This window comes from Odontesthes bonariensis, chromosome 4 (genome assembly GCF_027942865.1).
Source record: "Odontesthes bonariensis isolate fOdoBon6 chromosome 4, fOdoBon6.hap1, whole genome shotgun sequence".
Lineage (NCBI taxonomy): Eukaryota > Metazoa > Chordata > Actinopteri > Atheriniformes > Atherinopsidae > Odontesthes > Odontesthes bonariensis.
The window spans coordinates 18,168,724-18,186,713 of record NC_134509.1 but is presented as its reverse complement, the minus strand read 5'-3'; the positions used below and the strand labels follow the sequence as shown (position 1 = coordinate 18,186,713).

General features: G+C 44.4%; 1 protein-coding gene across 1 annotated transcript; it reads right to left on the bottom strand.

Moving 5' to 3' along the window:
• Positions 1-2,514: 2,514 nt before the first annotated feature.
• Positions 2,515-16,423, bottom strand: hpgd (15-hydroxyprostaglandin dehydrogenase). The gene is made up of 8 exons (XM_075463294.1): positions 16,343-16,423; positions 15,517-15,673; positions 14,849-14,972; positions 12,596-12,702; positions 9,462-9,558; positions 4,655-4,731; positions 4,411-4,574; positions 2,515-3,445 (listed from the first exon to the last, which is right to left on the bottom strand). The coding sequence occupies exons 2-8, from the start codon at positions 15,607-15,609 to the stop codon at positions 3,322-3,324; spliced, it is 786 nt and encodes a 261-aa protein (XP_075319409.1). The 5' UTR covers positions 15,610-15,673; positions 16,343-16,423; the 3' UTR covers positions 2,515-3,321.
• Between the last annotated feature and the right edge of the window lie 1,567 nt (positions 16,424-17,990).

Sequence of the window (17,990 nt, the reverse complement as noted above, 5' to 3'; positions counted from 1 at the left end):
AGCTTTATTCAAATGCAGATGAAAATAGGTGTGTCTTCAACCTGGACTTAAACACACTGAGGACTGACTGAACCTGAAGGACCTGAAGGCAGCAGAACCTGAAGGCAGCAGAACCTGAAGGCAGCTGACATTAACAGTGGAAACAGAAGTGAGTCACGCGTGTGTTGGAGCAGAGAGAGAACTCTCTCATGCAAGTCTGAATAAACAGTTCAGGACTCACAGCTGGAGCTTAAACATTTTTATGTTCCAACAACAGTAATTATGGTGCCAGTGCCGCAGGCATTAGACACACATTACTCTTGTATCAGACTCTTATTATTATTATTATTATTATTCCGTTTCTGTCATGAATTTCGGCGCACCACTCGTCGCACCGCTGCGTGCGCAATGATCTTGATCGGTGTGGAATGACGTTTGGTTCTCATTAGTCGAAAGGAATTCCGGCAAAATGGGAAAAACCGGGAAAATTGTGGATGGGAAAATGCATTGAAAAGCCTTGAGCTCGAAAATGCCCTATTTTGCAGGCCTCATAACTCAGCCATACAGCATCACACAGACATAATTCAGAGTTTATATGTGACAAGAAACACTGAACTTTAACTGAACTTTTGTTTGTTGATACATTATACAGCTTTGACACAACGGCAGTTTACGTTTTAGGAAGACTAAAACTCGGTCGAGGTGCTTCTTCCACTCTGTATCTCACTCTAAATTTGATGCAACAATTCCTCGAACAAATGTCTCTCATGTCCAAAATATCTGCCCGATCTGGACAAATTTTAGTTCAAAACGTAGGTATTTTTGTCCTCTTTCACCCAAAGTCACACTCATTGAGCTCTGTATTTTAAACAGGACCTTGATAAAAATGACATAACTGTCTTCAGTGGGAAAATGCATTGAAAAGCACTTAACGAGGGCATTTTGGAGGCCTCATAACTCAGCCATATAACATCACAAAGACATGATTCAAAGTTTATATGTGACAGGAAACACTGAACTAAAAGGTTTGTTGATAGGGCGGGCAGTAGATTTGCACCCATCAAAATTTCTTCAGAAAGTTTCTAGTTTATTCAGCTCTTCAGCTTCAACGTTAAACACGTCACTGGAGCACAAAAATGGTGACATGAGGAGAGGAATTTCGATTGGTCTTATCGTCTCTGTCAGAGGTTCTGAAGAGGACCAGAATGCAGTGGTTTTTTTTGAGCCCGCTTATCGTCTGTGTCTGTTCCTGATGAGGCCGCACTCACAGCCCTGCAGGCCAGAAAAAGAAGACTTAAAACAAGCAGTAGAAGTGGGTTTTAATCAGTTTAAGTGAGAGCAGGACCGGAGGGTTTGCCAGGTTCTGAACGGCACTCACACTTGGATGAACTCTCCTTTTTCACAGTGCGGCGAGTTAAACAATCACAGAAGGTGAAACAGTGGAAACATTCATTTTGTAGCTTATTGTTTTGGGAGCACTTTCTGAGAAACTGTCAGTCATCAAACACAGCAGCTGGAAGGAAGAAGGAGTGCCCGCGGAGAGCCGAGCGCGTCCTGCCGTTAACCTGCTTGTGTATACCCTCAGAGCGGTGACCTCACACAGACCTCACGCAGATTCCTGGACAGCGACCGCTTTGGAAATGGTCCAATGTGGCGACAGGATCTCATAGACGGAGGATTTATGAGGAATGTCAGCACCGAACAAAGAGCCAGGGCTGACTGCCTCCCAGTTCAGCAGAGTCTGAGGGAAGAGGCATGTGATGCTGGGCTGTGAACACAGAAACAGCTGAAGCCACAATGTTTAACTGGAGGAAGCACTGGAAGTGTAATATTTGTACCAGCTTCGGGCATTGTGGTGTGTTTGGGAGCACACCCAAACAGGAAGAACACAGAGTTGTGTGTGAAGCAGGTTGACTTTACAGCCTCCCTTACAATCTCAGCCTAAAAGAGTTAAACAACGGAGACATAAATGTGAGATTATGGGATTTACTGTTGCTTTGGGAACATTCTCTGAGGTCCGAAGAACCCTCTGCAGACGTGTTCAATGGTTCAAATACAACTTCACATCAGAGCATCAGCACCTTTAAAGAACAAATGTCACAAAATGCTTCATAGGAAATAAGATAAAAAGATCACAGTAAAAGCACCTGATCAAAGAAAGATAAAGTGTACAGTACAGTTCCAACAGATGTGTTTTAGGAAGTCTGGTTCTGATCGGGCTGCGGCAGATCTCTGAGCTCAGAGTCGAGGGTTCCGATCGGGCTGTTTTATATTGAATATAAACACAATAAATAACTCAAAGGGAAGAAGCGTAACCCTATCTAATCCCACCTCCAGTAATCAGCACTTTTACTTCCTGTTTAGGTCCTTTTGTATCATAAATTCTCTCTTTCAGTTTCCTACTTTTACCTGGTTTTGTCACCGCAGTAACACTCCACACACGTGTTTCTATTCCTCATTCATCATGATTTTCTCCATTATTATGGTATGTTCACTCCACCTTCAATGCAGCAAAACAAAGAACAAACCCTAATGCATCTTTTATTCATTTATTTAAAATGTAAATACACATTTAGGCTGATATAAAACACAACATCCGATTTGTTACATAAATCACTTCCGTTGAATCTAAAATGCAAAGACAAAACAACATGAAGCATTCAAACAGTGTCTGAACGGTTCCCCTGAAGAATGTCCCCCCGTTTAACAGAACAATTCTGACACGATCTGCCTCCGTTAGATTAGAAATAAACACACTGATTCTCTCTCTTAAATATGGCTCTGAATGGGGCTGCGAGGGCCAGAAGGAGCTGCAGCAGCTGTTTAACACAACATCTGGTTTCCATCACAGACACCAGAGGATTTATTTGGCTGTGAAGCAGTTAATCGCAGAAGAAACTGTAAATGATCCATTTAACTTTGTGATGAGATGCCAGGGGATATTTGTTCACGTGCACAGTACTGTGAACGGGTCAGTTTGAACAGTTATCACCTAACCTTCCAGGTGATAAGCGTACAAACCAAACTACAGGAAGTCTGGCTGCTTGGAGCCTAAATGTAGAAAAACGAGGGCTGAGTCAAACCTTTTAAACTGAACGGTGGAAACAAACCGTCCAAGCCAGCCGCTCCACCTTAACTGTCAAATATTTCCTCTAAACTCAGAAACCTGCAGGACCTGAAACTCTGGTTTAAAGAAATCTTTGCATGAGTAAAAAGGTATAAAAGCGTTGCTCAGAGGAAGCTCTGATATGAGCTGCTGCAGCCGCCGGCCGGCTGCAGCCAGGCGGGTTAAAGCTTCCCTTCGTCCCTCCGGCAGCAGCCTGGACGCCGACGTCTCACAGCTCAGGCAGACATGGGCTCATACATGTGGAAGTGGATTCCCTTGGAGCAGGTGATCTTCATCACTACTCCGTTCAGACTGGTGTCCGTGATCAGCCTCATCATGCCCTCGGCGATCAGTGGCGGCCTGCAGAGAAACACAGATGTGTTGCCAACTCCTCAGCGGACGCATTGATGAACAGAAACTTTCACTTAACCCAGAACTAAACCTGTTGTGGAAACTTAACAATGCTCCTCAAAAGGATGCCCACAATGTGCTTATAAAACAGATTGAGGTCCAGGCAACACGAGTAATACGTGCACACACACATCTGTTCACAGTTTCCCCTGGCATTAAGTACTTCCCTCCTGCTGCACAAAGCCGAACCTCCACAGTCCGCTCAGTCCGACGTTAACAGCTCGCAGCGATGACTGATGTTACTAAACAATCCTGTTCATGATCAAAGGGAAGTTCACCAGCCTCAGCTTGTTGCTGCTGGAGATTAGAAAGCTGGGAGCTAAAAATCATGGCACGAAAAGGAGTAATTGAACTGATTTTCGGATCAGCGGTAACTCCACATCCTGTCTGTCAGTCATGAGCCAGCGTTCCTCTCAGGATGGTGGATGGAGCCGATGGTCAAAGATATTCTGACTCACTAAAACCTGGTTCTTCTTCCCGGGCTCTGAGGTCATCAGGTCAGAGGTCGCTGCTGGCCCCACACACTCGGTATAAACTGGTGGGGATCGGGGGACTCCGCTGACTCTCACATAGCAGCTGAACACATTTTTATTCGCACAAGCTTTTAACCGACTGTGTTTTTATCTTATTTTCTAATGACATGTTTCACTTTTATTTCTTGTGAAAAGTGCTGCATGAAGACATTTTAATTACTTACTATCATAAGCTCAGAAAGAAACTGTAAGGCAGCAAGTTTCTCTTGTGATTTTGGATGAAAAGACCATGTTTACAAGTAGAAACTGTGTGTGAAAGGTGAACCATTTCCACGTTTTGTCTTTTAAACTGACCACGTGTGCACCTGAGCTCAGCTGAGAGCGTCCGGCTCAAACGGACAGAAGCTCAGCTCCAACAGGAAGAAGTGTGGCTGAACTCACTGTAAAACTCCAAACTTCTTCATGCAGATTTTGAAATCGTCCTTGAACTTGACGAACTTGCCCATGTTGTCCTCATGCTGCACTGAGTCCAGCAGAGGCGTGTTGACGAAGGCCGGACACAGGACGTTGATGCGAACGCCGTAGCCGCCCTGAATGGATGCGTCCTGCAACCACACGAGAGGGAGAGCTGCTGAGCTGACCCCAAAGTTTAACCCTGTGTGTTTTCACCGTGTGTGCGTCTCACCGCCATGGCTCTGGTGAAGCCGACGACGCCGTGTTTGGTGGCAGTGTAGACGGGCTGATGAGGGGAATGCAGGAAGGCTGAAATATAAAGACCAAGAGAACACAAACACGTTCACAGCAGCAAAGAGAAACCAGATTAAAACATATCAGATGAACTTTTAGATATATCAGATACAATATTTATCTGATAGATTTCAGTTTGTTCTTGTAAATGAAGAATCTTCCTCACACACCAGGGTAAGTCATGGAGTTCCTCAGGGTTCTGTGCTTGGACTGATTCTTTTCACTTTATACATGCTTCCATTAGGTAACATTATTAGACAACATGGCATAAAGTTCTATTGCTATGCTGATGATACTCAGCTGTACTTATCTATAAAACCAGATGAACCCAATAGGTTGGTCAGACTACAAGCATGTCTTAAAGACATAAAGACCTGGATGACTTTTGTTGGGATTTGGCTTTGTATCAATAAACTGAATTAAAATGGGAACAAATGATGTGTCTCTGTGACAGGCAGCTGGTAACAAAGTGCCTAAAGATCCAATTTAAAATGGCTTCTTTGCTAAGCTGTCTGCTATGTGTGGACACAACACTGGTTCATCCCTTGAGTTAGGAGCCTTTTTTCTGCCTGAATGATTCATAGGTCAGAGTTAAGTGGCTTAACAAAGAAAAAACACATTCCTCTGAAGATGCTCAGGTACAAGGACTGGACTGAAGATGATGGAAAAAGCAGCAAATGTCCAAAGAGAAACTCTGAAAGAGCTTCAGGAAGCTGGAGAACTGTTGATCAGGACACTTTAAAGGTTACAGGAAATCTTTTTAAAAGGACTTTTATGCAGTAAAGTGAGTAGAAATACAGATACTTGCACTCAAATATTCTATAAAACTGAAAAGGTTTTATAAAGCCGATACACTTTGCACTCTGTTACTTCTTCTGAACATGTTGAAGTCGCAGCAGCTAGATGGTGAGGAAGACATTTTGGCCTCCAAAATGACTCTCGTTGAATTCTTTTCTGTCTTCCGGTAAAGTTTTGCAGCTCAAACCTTGAACCAAACACAAAAAGTAAAAAAAAAAAAAAAAAAAATATGTGACAGGAGTGAAAACTGTCCCAATTTTAAAAACTGCAACTTCAAACATTTCCTGACACGGCTCACAGCTCAGATCGTTTCAAGAAATGAGCTGTTGGACTAAAACATTCAGGACTCATGAAGAGTCTGATGGACATGAATCCAAACACACACACACACACACACACACACACAAACCTTATCCCTGCAGCAGGCTGCACTTAACCATGTCTGGACATGTTTGTTTGAGGAATGGTAAGTATGGCAGTCTGACACACAGTCACACAATGATGCTATCGGAGTAAGATAAGTAAAAACATCAACACATGTCTGCTGTCATGTCCATCAACAACACGCAGCTTCACACGAATCTCGTACAAATGTCAGCGTTTCAGAGAGAAAAAGCAGCATCCACCAAAGGTTCAGTCTCTCCAACAAGGATGGGTCGTGGCTCACCACTTTGGGCTAAACTCCATCAGAGAATCATCAATAAGTTCAGAAAATATTTCTCAGTGAGATTGTAAAGAACTTTGGTCTTTCAGCATCTACAGAGCAGAATATTGAGAAAAGATTCAGGGAGTCTGGGGAAATCTCAGAGTGGAGATTTCCACTCAACACGGTCCACGGCCGCATCCAGAAATGTGAGCTGAAGCTGTATCACACAAGGAGGAAGCCAGATATCAGCTCTGTGCAGAAACACGGCCCAGTTCTCTGGACACCAGCTCATCTCAGATGGACAGAAAGACAGTGGACACGTGTTCTGTGGGCAGATGAGTCCACGTTTCAGCTGCTTCTGGGAAAAACTGACGTCTGCTTCTACAAAGATGAGAAAGAGCATCCAGGCTGTTCTCAGAGAAAGGTTTAAAGCCAGCGTCTGTGATGGTGTGGGGCTGCATCAGGGTCCATGGCAGGGATGGCTTCATCTGTGTGAAGGTGCCACTGATGCAGAGGTGGATGTTGGAGTTCTGGACAGACAGATGCTGCCATCAAGGTGACGTCTTTTCAACCGACTGAAATCTGGGATTCAGCAGGAATGGACCCGGATTCCTCTAAAAAACTGCAACAATCAGTGTCCTCAGTTCCCAAAGCGTTAAAAAGTGTCATTAAAGGAAGCTGATGGAACAGGATGGAAACAGGACTCTGGAACAGCTTTCACCGAGTGTTGATGCAGCAGATTCTGGATTTGGTTCTGAATATAATGAAGTCGGTCAGAGAAGATGCTGAGAATCATTTCTTTGGAACTAAGTTTTAAAAGCATTTTAGATCATTTCACAGCTGTTTTAAAAAAGTATTTTGTACTTTAGAGGTTGATAAATGAAGGTTTATTTGATTCTCCACTTTAGGAGTCTTTAATTTTATTTTAACGGGAGTAGAAATCAGGCTCATGTAATCGCACAGGTGTGTATGTGTACCTGTATATCTGTGCACGGACACCGTTTAAGCACCCAACTTCAGAAGCTTTCAGCCTCTTTTAGCTCATTGTTTTAGTTAAGAAAAGCCCCAAAGTTCCCTTTCGTGAACAGTGAAGTCATCACACTCAGTTTCCACACATTTAAAAAGTACCCAGGTTCCAAAGCTTCAGGGGAAGAAAACAGCAAGAGAAGCGAAAGATGATGCCGGTGGGAAACGTTTCCGGAGAGGAGCCAACTTTGGATGCTGCAGCATTCCAGGTCAGAGTGCAAGCTGTGAGCCTGACTCACAGGGATACAAGGAGTCTGCACGGGCAAACCAAACAGGAAACAGCTAATAGCTCATTTATCTGCTCACCCTGAGTTCAGATAAAGTTTAGTTTTACAGCTCAGGACTGTGCAGCATTCAGTGAAACATGCTTCTGAAGGACGAGGATGCAGAATGATCCGGATCCAGCAGTCACAGTGGCTGGCTGCCAAACTGTTTGGGCTGCTTTTTGTCCCGTATGTTTACTCTCACAACACACACACAACACACAGGCGTGCCCTCCAGATCCTGAAGGATCCATCATCTGTTACATTTTGACTGAATTACATAAGAAACACTCAAAGGAGAGTGTGTTTCTACCTCAGATGCTTCTAAAGCTGCAGGATCTCTGCAGCCTTTGATTTCCCACCAATGAGATTCCTCCAACATTCATGATTCATTAATGTGAACCCGTCTGCACGGTTACAGCACAGCGAGTTTCCAGGGAAATGAAGCACATTTTCCTTCCCACTATTCAAGGAAGTCAGTCCTCAGGGCCCGTCTGCCACCGTGTTTTCAGGCATTACATAATCCAGCTTCAAATAGCAGAGGAGATCCCAGCATTCCAGCAGAGCACTGAGAGTGTTTGTGTTCAGAAATATGTACATAAAGGTCCCAGAGTCAGGGCGACTGGTGGAATCTGGCACATCTACAGGAAACTAAACCAGCTTCTAAACTTCTGAGTCTGAGGAAGAAAAAACAAACCCACCATAAATATTGAGATAAACTTGTTTCAGACATGTTTAAAGCTCCAGCTTCTCCTCACACACACACATCAGACAGCAGCGATGATGGCCACCACAGCTCAATGATTCCCTGACATTAAGAAGCCGATCGGTAGCTCCAGCTGTTAGGGCTGCTTCATCCAGCAACCACAGAGCAGTGCACGGTGATATGAACAGTTCAGGGGATTTTTCACTGATTTGTCAGGTTCTAATAAGTTAGATATTGCCTATCGATCCACTGGCTTTGTGTTAAATTCAGGACAGAATTTAAGATTCTTCTCCTCATATATGAAGTTCTTTAAGGTCCATCGTATCTAAAACACCTCATAGTTCAGTGTTTTCCCATCAGAACACCCAGAAGGATGGATGTCGTGGTCCTTGGGCTTTGATGTGATCTCTTTGATGTTCTGCTGGTTTTCTGATTTAAGTTCAGCTTCCCTTGTATGACCTCAGGCTCTGGTGGACTCTGTCCCTGGTTTCAGTCCCTTCTGGGTCTATTTTCTGGGCTGTTTACAGCCATTATGTCCCCAGATGCCTCTCCTTGTTACTCTACCACCATGTTACTTGCTGTTCGCTGTAATCATTACTCACCTGCATCCCCCCATCTAATCCCACCTCCCAGTAAATCGTTTTTCTGCTTCCTGCCAAATCTCATCATTGTCGCTCTGTTCGTGTTCATCAGTCAGACGATTTTCAGTGTTTTGTTAGTTTTTCCTTTGAGACTCTCTGCTTTGGTTTTGGTTTAAAGCTTTTCTTCAGTCACCGGTTGGCTTCCTGCCTCTTTGTCCCTGACTTTGGGCCCTGCTCTCGACCACAACTGTGTCGATGGGAGGCAGAGCCTTCAGTTATCAGGCCCCTCTCTGTGGAACCAGCTGCCAGTTTGGGAGGCAGAGCCTTCAGTTATCAGGCCCCTCTCTGTGGAACCAGTTTGGCTTCAGGAAGCAGACACCCTCTCTACCTTTAAGATCAGGCTTAAAACTTTCCTTTCTGATAAAGCTTATAGTTAGGGATGGCTCAGGTGACCCTGAAACATCCCATAGTTAAGCTACTATAGGCCCAGCCTGCTGGGGGAGCTCCCATGATGCACCTCTCCTCCCTCTGCTCTCTTTATGCTTGTTTGTGTCATTCCTGTATGACATAAACTTTGCATCTCTCCCTTGTACTTTGTGTTTTCCCTCCCTCCCTCCGTCAGTATCTGTCTGATCTGTGGTTAACGGCCCGATGAAAATCAAACAAATACTCCCGACTATTTGTTTGTGCATGCACAGACGTGTGTCAGTATGAGTGAGCGTTACCTGCCATAGAGGAGACATTGATGATCGTGCCTCCCTCCTTGCCGTACTCTTTACTCATGTGCTCCAGAGCCAAGTAGGTTCCCTTTATCACAGAAGTCTGCAGACGAAGATAGACATAACAAGATCTTCATAACTGTACAGCTTGTAAAGAGGAAGTAAAAGAGAAAAATAAAGATATTCAAAGTCTGCAAAGCAAAGGACAGCTGTGGGAATTCTCAGTCCAGTTATGAAGGCTGAAAGCTATCAGTCTGTTCATCTAACTTCCTGCTCTACCCTTTGGTTCAGATAATTTTCACTGACTAGTGACTACTCTGTCTTATCAAAGATTAATAAACCTAAAATACCACGAAACGTGCCCCTAACCTTCTCCTTTGCTTCGTTCTCAGTGTGGAAGTTAAAGGGCTTTTTGTTGCTATCTGATATTCTGATTTTTCCTTTTTGTTCATGTCTCGTTGCTTCCCGTTTTATTTTGATAGATCCTGATGTTTTGTTCACTTCGGTGAGTTTTACAGCTTTCTTTTCACGCCTGTTTTCTGTCGTTCACTCCCAGTGTATTTCTCCGGGTTTTGCTTTGCCAGTTCATGGATGTCTTCTGGTTTCTGGTCAGTTCCATCTGTTCTTCTCGTTCTTTTTGTTAGTCATCTTTAGGTTTTCTGCAACACTTTTAGTTAATAAATCCTTTCATAATCTTGCTGCCTGCCTGTCCTCGTCTCCTCCCAAAGTAAAACTGTGAATATTATTCCAGCTGATTAAGGTATGATAAGCGAGTCCCTTCTGAAGAGAAATTGACTAAAATCTACAGTCACTGGGTAAAAAACATGCCAAATTCATCTTTAAAGCTGTCGACTTCATCCTACTTTAACAAGCTTGGACAACTTTGTCACATCACATTGGCTCCAAACTGACTGTTTAACAGATGATAAATGAATGCAGTGAAAGGAAGCAGCACGGACAGTAAATGTCTGAGCATCAGTATGAGGATCCAGGTGGAGCCCTGAGGGCCCCACAGCTCAGAAATAAATTCTGGATCCAGGACCAGTCCAGCAAAGAGGAAGAATCCTTTGGCTTCAGTTTTATAGGTGAAACAGCACAGATGTTGGAGGCCGAATCAGATCCAACAGTCACACATCTGTTCACATCACTCTGACTCAGTCCACGGGGCGTGTAATGAACCTGAAATGATGCTGATGACCCCTTTCCCTCCAACACCTGAAGACTGAAGAGCGTAACACCACATTAACACCAGAGTGGGCAGGTGATGGGAACTCTTGGCTGTGTGGAGTCACAGGTTGTGAGTATGTTTTTCCACAGCTCGAGACAGAGCTGCCTCAGACTCAGTCTCACTCCAGCAGTTACCATGGATACGTGTTAGTTGGCCACATCTCTGAGCGATCTTCCCTGTTCAGTGTCTGTTCATGCTATGCTCTGTTTAGCTTTTCTGATATTGAGCAGTTCTTCTTCTGCTCTCTTCTTCACAGATCCTGAAGCTAAGTGTTAAAGCGGTTCCTGCACATGCAGATGAACTGTGCAAACCCACCCTGCCAGCACCCAGAACTGCTTTCATGGAGGCGGCCGGAGGTCTGCACACTTAGCACCACTTCTACATGTCAGCACAAGAAGAGCACTGATGCAAACTCATGATTAAAAGTCATATCCCATCTTTAAATTTATGTTTAAGGGTTTTCTTTCCGATTTAAACATTTTCTTCATCAATGATACGAGTAATAGGTGTAATATTGTCCTGATTGGTTGACTTAGAACACCTGAAACAGTGTTTCATAGCAGCCAGATGTCCCAATAATTGCCATCCTGACCTGAGGTATAACTGAGTAATAAAGTATTAGTTGAAGACTGAAAACCCTATTTATTGCACCAGTTTCTTCCTGTTAAACCAAAGTCATGTGTTTTGCATCATCTGCTGCAGAACTGGGACAGATTTTTATTTCTTAGGGATACTTTCTGGGTCAGAGCTCCATTTCTTTCAAAGGAACAAATCTGGCCCACAAACAGATTTCCTGCAGAAATGTAAATGAGCCGTCTGAGGCCGACTTTGAGTCGTCGCTCTATCATCTTTAAAAGTAAGACAAATAAGCCGCTCTCCTTTTGGACTTATTTGCACATATTTCATGATCTGACCAGGATGACTGAGCCCAGGATTGAATTTGAAGAACACTGTGTCTCTTCTCAGATAATGCTCATCGGGCTTGTCTCCATCATCTTGTTTGGAGTGAATAAACTCGTGTGTGTGCAGAAAGAAGCAGAAACATCGGATTTCTCATGTGAGTGGTCATGTGTGTAATGTGTTTACTACATCAGAACCGACTCATAGAAGCTCAAAAACCATCAACTCAAATTAATGTAATTCTTTCTCAAACTTAACTTTTTTCATCAACCTTTCCTGAAAATTCAGGTGAGAATGATGGAAACATATGGGAACCCATTGCCGCTGCCCTGGGCGAGGGAAGCCTTTAGCCTCGGTTTGTGCTTCATTAACAGCGTGGAACACAGAACTTTAAGTTTTAGGGCCTGAAGCTCCTCTGGAAAGTGAATTACCCCTAACCTTATCATCTCTCCTGTCTGCCTCCGCTACCTCTCTGAAGCTTTCTTTTTGCCGGTTTAGGTCGCAGATAAAGACACATGAATCTCGTCGGCTAACAGCACGTTCTACATCTGCCATTCCAGTTACGAACGACCACTGATCCGCTGATTATTGGCCGGAACAATGCGTTAGAGTTAGAGGACATTGTAAAGTATAAGAACAGAATGTGCAGCTGACAACGCTGCTGGTTCTAACTTGTGTTGTCAGTGTGTTTTATGACCTGGCCTGAGGAGGAAGGCATTGCTCAGACTACATACAGGGATGTGAACCGTCAACTCATCGGTGGAGGACGGAGCCTGAGCTGCAGCAGCAGGACGAGGGATACTGGTTACATAAAGTTGAGCTCACTTCAATGCACAGCACTGGTTCTCTTAGAGAGAGGCTGGACTCAAGATGGTTTTAAGCCTTTTTCTCTTTTACTGAACTCGTTGAGAAGTGTCTCCTAATGTTGGGATATAATCAAGGTGAGCTCATACTGGAGTTAACGCTTCTCTGCTCCTGACTGAGACATCCTGAAGGCTGATTGCCATCTCACCAGGTTGACTTGGATGGTCTTCTCCCAGTCCTTTTCGTTATTGATGCCGGCGTTGTTGATGACGACGTCCAGACGTCCGAACTGGTCCACGGTCTTCTGGAAGGTGTCTGTTCCCCAGAGACAAAAGCAGCCACAGGAAGTGATTTAAAACGCGGATGCAGCATGTGATTCAGCTTCACAGTGCACTACAGTGTGCACGTTACACACTTTATATCAATAAGGATTTGTACACGGTGTACAGTACAATCACACCCCCACCAGGTGGATATCAGTGTTTGTAAATGATCTATAAGATTCTATACATTTGTGTAATAATCCTGTTATTTCTGATGCTCCGTTATTCAGATTTTTTGATATATTTTGCAAAACTTTTGCTGCTGTAGCTTTGTGGAATTACCCCTGAAATAAAGGTCTCACCTCATCTTAGGCTCAGAGTCTCTGTGAAACTGTCAGCTTTCTGTCTCCAGCATTTCCAGCAGTCTGACAGCATTTCGGCTCCGGTTTGTCTCAGTTCCTCCACACTCACAGCAGAATAAACTCACTTTTGTTTCCAGTTGCTGTTTGTTTAGCTTTAGACACAGACACAGTCTTATCATATGTCCACTGAGTTAAATAGAGAGTCTCACTCCTTTATCTTCTTTTTCTAATCTATTAAAACTGAAATCTCTCAGTCGCAAAGCTAATCCGACCTTTTGCTCTTTCTCTAAACTGCGCTCACTTGGGCTCGTGGTTGCTTTAAATACTCTTGAGATCTACAACATGACGGGAGACCAAGCAACCACCTGATGAAAGAGGAAATGCTGCCAGATACAGAGAAGACCTCGTCAAAAACCTGCTCAGAGTGCAGAGACCAAAGTCTGGCATGTAGGTTTGTGTGTCCTGAATGTTTTCCACTTGTGAATAATCTTTCTCTCTGTAGAATGATGGACTCCAGATAGTTTGGAAATGGCCTTATAACCCTTCCCAGATTGATAGGCAGCAACAATTGCTTCTCTAAGATCATTGCTGATGTCTTTTCTCCTTGGCATCGTGTTAACACACACCTGAATGCTGCAGAACTTCTGCTTTTATAGAGCTGCTCACACTTACTGATGATCAATTAATCAGAGCATTGATCAGCAGCTCCTGGCTGCTACTGACCCTCTTAGTTCCTGTGGAAGCAGGAAGGGTTCACTTAGTTTTTGTTCATTAAATAATGACACAGTTTGATATGTTGTTACTTTGAGGTCGGATTGACAGGTGATTTTTATTTTTTCCTGATTCATAAAACTGAAAAAGGTTTATTTTCTTTTTTTTAATAGATTAATGGATTCATCCATTCAAAATAAAATCCACTCTACAATAAAACCTTGACTACATTTGGACACAAGAATCCAACTTAAATATACTTTACGGATACGTTTGTGTGTTTTTCTGTTTCTGAAGAGCCCCAGTCAGAGCTGAATTACATGTGTGGGGAGAAACTTCCTGTGGTTGAATATAAACAGTGAGAATGAGGGGATGTGTGGAACATTGTGCTCTTATAATAAGCAGGCGGGTTGTTTATCTCCTTGTGTGAGCTGACATGTGGTTGGATAAACAGCTGACAGAAGAAACCTGATCACCTGGAGCATTCCACTTCTGGATAACTGACAGTTAAAAACCAACAGAGCTGTTTTTAATAGACTCGTCAGCTTACAGCACACACACGTGCACGTGCACATGCACATGCACACACACACAGTGTGAAGGCTCACTCTGTATCCACATCAGTGGCAGAACTATCTGTTAGTAGCAACACCAAACAGCATTCCACAGCCATTTGCCTCTGGGGATTTACTCTTAAATGCCAGACAATGAAATCTTGTTCTTTACTCTCACTCTGAGACACACCGGAGCCCATCAGCTCCGACGCATCTGCAGAACAGTACAGGGAAGCTGAAGCACTCAGTAGAGCAGGTTTGTTTAGCTAAAATATTCAGTCAGTAGAATAAAGGGTCACATGCAAAACAAGATAAGACAAGCTTGGTTTCTGTTGCCCTGTGCGAGCGGAAGCGTCCTATCATGAAAGTCACAGGTCACTGGAGCAGTGTCTCTGATGCAGCCACAGCATTCGAGCTTCACTGCTTATTCAAAATGACTTCCTCATTCACACGAGGAACTTAAAAATACAACCTCTCACTCTGCTGAAAAGCTGTGGGTGTTGATTAGAGTTTCTCTCACTCGGCAGGCAGTCAGGGATGTGAAAGAGCATCAACAGTCCTCTCAGCTTACCTTTTAGGGCATCTCCGTTGGTAATGTCGCACTGAATGAAGATGCAGTTGTCCTCTCCAAACTCAGCATCCAGCTGGGTTTTGCACTCCTCTCCACAGGTCTTGTTCAGGTCCACTATGGCCACCTGGAGGACAAAGGAGACACACGGCAGGAGTTGGGCTTTAATCTTTGTTACCATCTCTGCAGCAGAGTGCACGGAGGAGGCCACGGACACTTTAACCACGACACTCTCTGCTTCTTGTTTTTCTTACTGTGTCAGCTTGTGGTTTCACCAGTGAGCAGCATATAACATGCTCCAATTAGAGCTTCACACAACAAGTGTTAAAGTCGTTCTCAGAAAGTTTTTAGACAGCCTCAAACATGCACTTCTGTTTTACTACAGTTCATCAAATATTAATCTCTTAACTTTTGGATGCAGGTAAACTCTGGTGGAGTATGAAGTTAAAAAAAAAAGAGCTCCACTTTATGTGAGACACTTTAATGATAGCACAGTCTCACTGGATGAAAACCATCCCCAGTGAACAGCTTCAGTCCGCTCAGAGAACTCTGAACACGGCGTGTTGGTGCAGATGCAAAGCGCTGTTACTGCAGAGAGAGCAGGATCCCAGAATATAAACAGTTCATTTGAGACTTTGTGAAAGAAGCCAGAGTTAGAGCAGGGAACTGACCTTGGCTGAGCTCTGCAGCAGGGACTGGACCACGGCTCTCCCGATGCCCTGAGCCCCCCCCGTCACCAGAGCCACCTTCCCGCTCAGAGACATGTTCCTGGCTTCACGGCGACACACTTCTCCCTCTGCCTCCGTCCTCCTCACCTTTCAGCTCTGTCTGCAGCACAATCAGATGTTTTCTTACCCTCGTGCGCTTCCCCCTCCCTCTCCTCCTGCCTGTGTTTCCCTCTCTCTCTGTTAACTAATCAGCCTATCCAAGCTCTGTGTGTATGCTGCACACACAGGGAAGGCGGGTAAACTTTGTGGAACATAATTACAGGTTTCATTCAGCTCGCCGTACCTGCCCCCCTCCGGCACACCTGAGCACGTCACAGAGTTTCTTTGTGAGATCATATCATGAAACACAAATCTTTGGTTAGAAGAGCCGTGCTCCATGAAGTGAGTTGTGTAACCTCGCTTCAGATGTGGTTACACAACAAGTAATGCTGTGTAGGGCTACCTTACGCTGCGGTTCGTGTCTCTGCATGTCCATTTTCACGCTGTGCTGAGATAAATGGTAACCTCTCACTGTTAAACAAATACCATTTTACCATTTCTGAGAGATTACAGAAAAAGAATATAAAGTCTATTTGGAATGGAAAATCTATCTTTGAAATATGAATAAACCTCATTATTTACATCTTGGAGAATAATATATTCAGCTTCAGGAACAGCCCTACACTTCCTTCCTCTTCCCTCCTTCACACCCTCGCCTCCCTCGGCCTTCTTATCGAACATCCTTCCTCCATTCTAGAGCAGAACTCTGATGATGGGTTTCTAAAGGCACCTGAGGTTACAGACCGGATGATGCACGTCCTGGGCCCGGACAGGCTGAACTGTCGTGTACTCTGATGCGTCTGGACCGGCCACCTAACGGGACCAGAACTGGCTGCAACAGACATGAACAGCAGAGATTATTGGATTATTTACAATGAATTATTCCAGCTTCAAGACCGGAGATCTGGAGGCCAACAGAGAGGCTCAGAGGAGACAACACGTGGTGTGCAGCAGTATGCAAAAGACCTTCCTGTAACCTTTAAAGTGTCCTGATCAACAGTTCTCCAGCTTCCTGAAGCTCTTTCAGAGTTTTTCTTTGGACATTTTTCTGCTTTTTCCCTAATCTTCAGTCCAGTCCTTGTACCTGAGCATCTTCAGAGGAATGTGTTTTTTCTTTGTTAAGCCACTTAACTCTGACCTATGAATCATTCAGGCAGAAAAAAGGCTCCTAACTTCGTCACCTTGTGGATAAATATCATCAGAAACTTGGACTCAAACACAGTTTGGACTTTTGAAAATCATGACACACAGTCAAGCCCCCATCCCTGTGCTTTAGTGGTGAGGAGTATGGAGCTTCACAACAGTCTGCGGATCACCAGGTGAAGATGGCCCAGGAGAGACTTCCATCATGCAACCAAGAGCTTTGGGACCTGCTGCAGCGCAGTGTGGCCGAGCTGCACCTATCTGCACCTATCTGCAGCAGAACACCTCATCCTGACTGAAAGTGAGCGACACTGACGCGATACGACGAAATTTCGCGAGGGTGTCCTGATATGCAGCGTGACGATTTTGTCGGGAGTGATTCTGTTGGTTCAGAAACTTGAAACACAGAGTTCTCTGGCTCCCTTCGGTTCAGATCTTTGTGGTACGGGTGTTTGGGGTCATGAACCATTGGGTGCTGTTCCACGGTAAAGATCAGCTTCTCCTCGTCCATTATTCCCTGAGTGATGCTAACCTGTTGCTAACTAGCTTGTCAACAGGAAGCAGCATGTTTATTCCAACCAATAAGAAGTGTTTAGGGGCGGGACGCCGCCGCGAAATGTCGTCCAGATAGAGACAGCGCGGGCGATTTTTTTTTAAGGGGTCAGCGTCATCGCTGGACTGAGCGACGTCGCTCGCGGCATGTCAGGACAGGCTGATTGAAAAGTACGCCTTCTACTCACTTTTTATCAATCGCTCGCTTTCAGTCAGGATGAGGTGTAAGGTGAGAGCCGGTCGCCGCATATTATGCAGAGCGGGCTTGGTGCGTGGGAATCACCTGTCATGATAAATCCATATTGTAAGTAGGTCTCCTGGTGTTATCTGTTAAATGCAGCTTTCTTTTTCTTAGTGCTCATAGGCTCTTCTTCTGTGTCATCACTGGGCCTTTTCCCCTTTGCAAAGAAACTTTCCAAAGTCTGTTTTTTACTCATTTTGCTAGCTTGTGGGTTTAATATTAGCGTTAATGTATCACGTGACAGAGACAAGCATCTTGACACGTGTCAAGAGTGAGTCACAGACGGATGTAACGGAGAGAATTCGGTCATTTTTCAAAATAAAACATTGTTCAGACTCGGAAAATAAATAAAACGGAAATAATGTAAGTTATTTATTCTTTCTGTGCGGCCCGGTACCAATCGACCCAAGGACCGGGACCGGTCCGGGGCCCGGAGGTTGGG

What these genes read in the sequence shown, in the direction of transcription:
- hpgd (XM_075463294.1), bottom strand. Translation starts at nt 15,609, where the DNA reads ATGTCTCTGAGCGGGAAGGTGGCTCTGGTGACGGGGGGGGCTCAGGGC. An exon ending in AGACCATCCAAGTCAACCTG is followed by an intron (nt 9,559 to 12,595) that starts GTGAGATGGCAA and finishes CTTCGTCTGCAG; the next exon opens with ACTTCTGTGATAAAGGGAAC. An exon ending in AAGAAGTTTGGAGTTTTACA is followed by an intron (nt 3,446 to 4,410) that starts GTGAGTTCAGCC and finishes GTTTCTCTGCAG; the next exon opens with GCCGCCACTGATCGCCGAGG.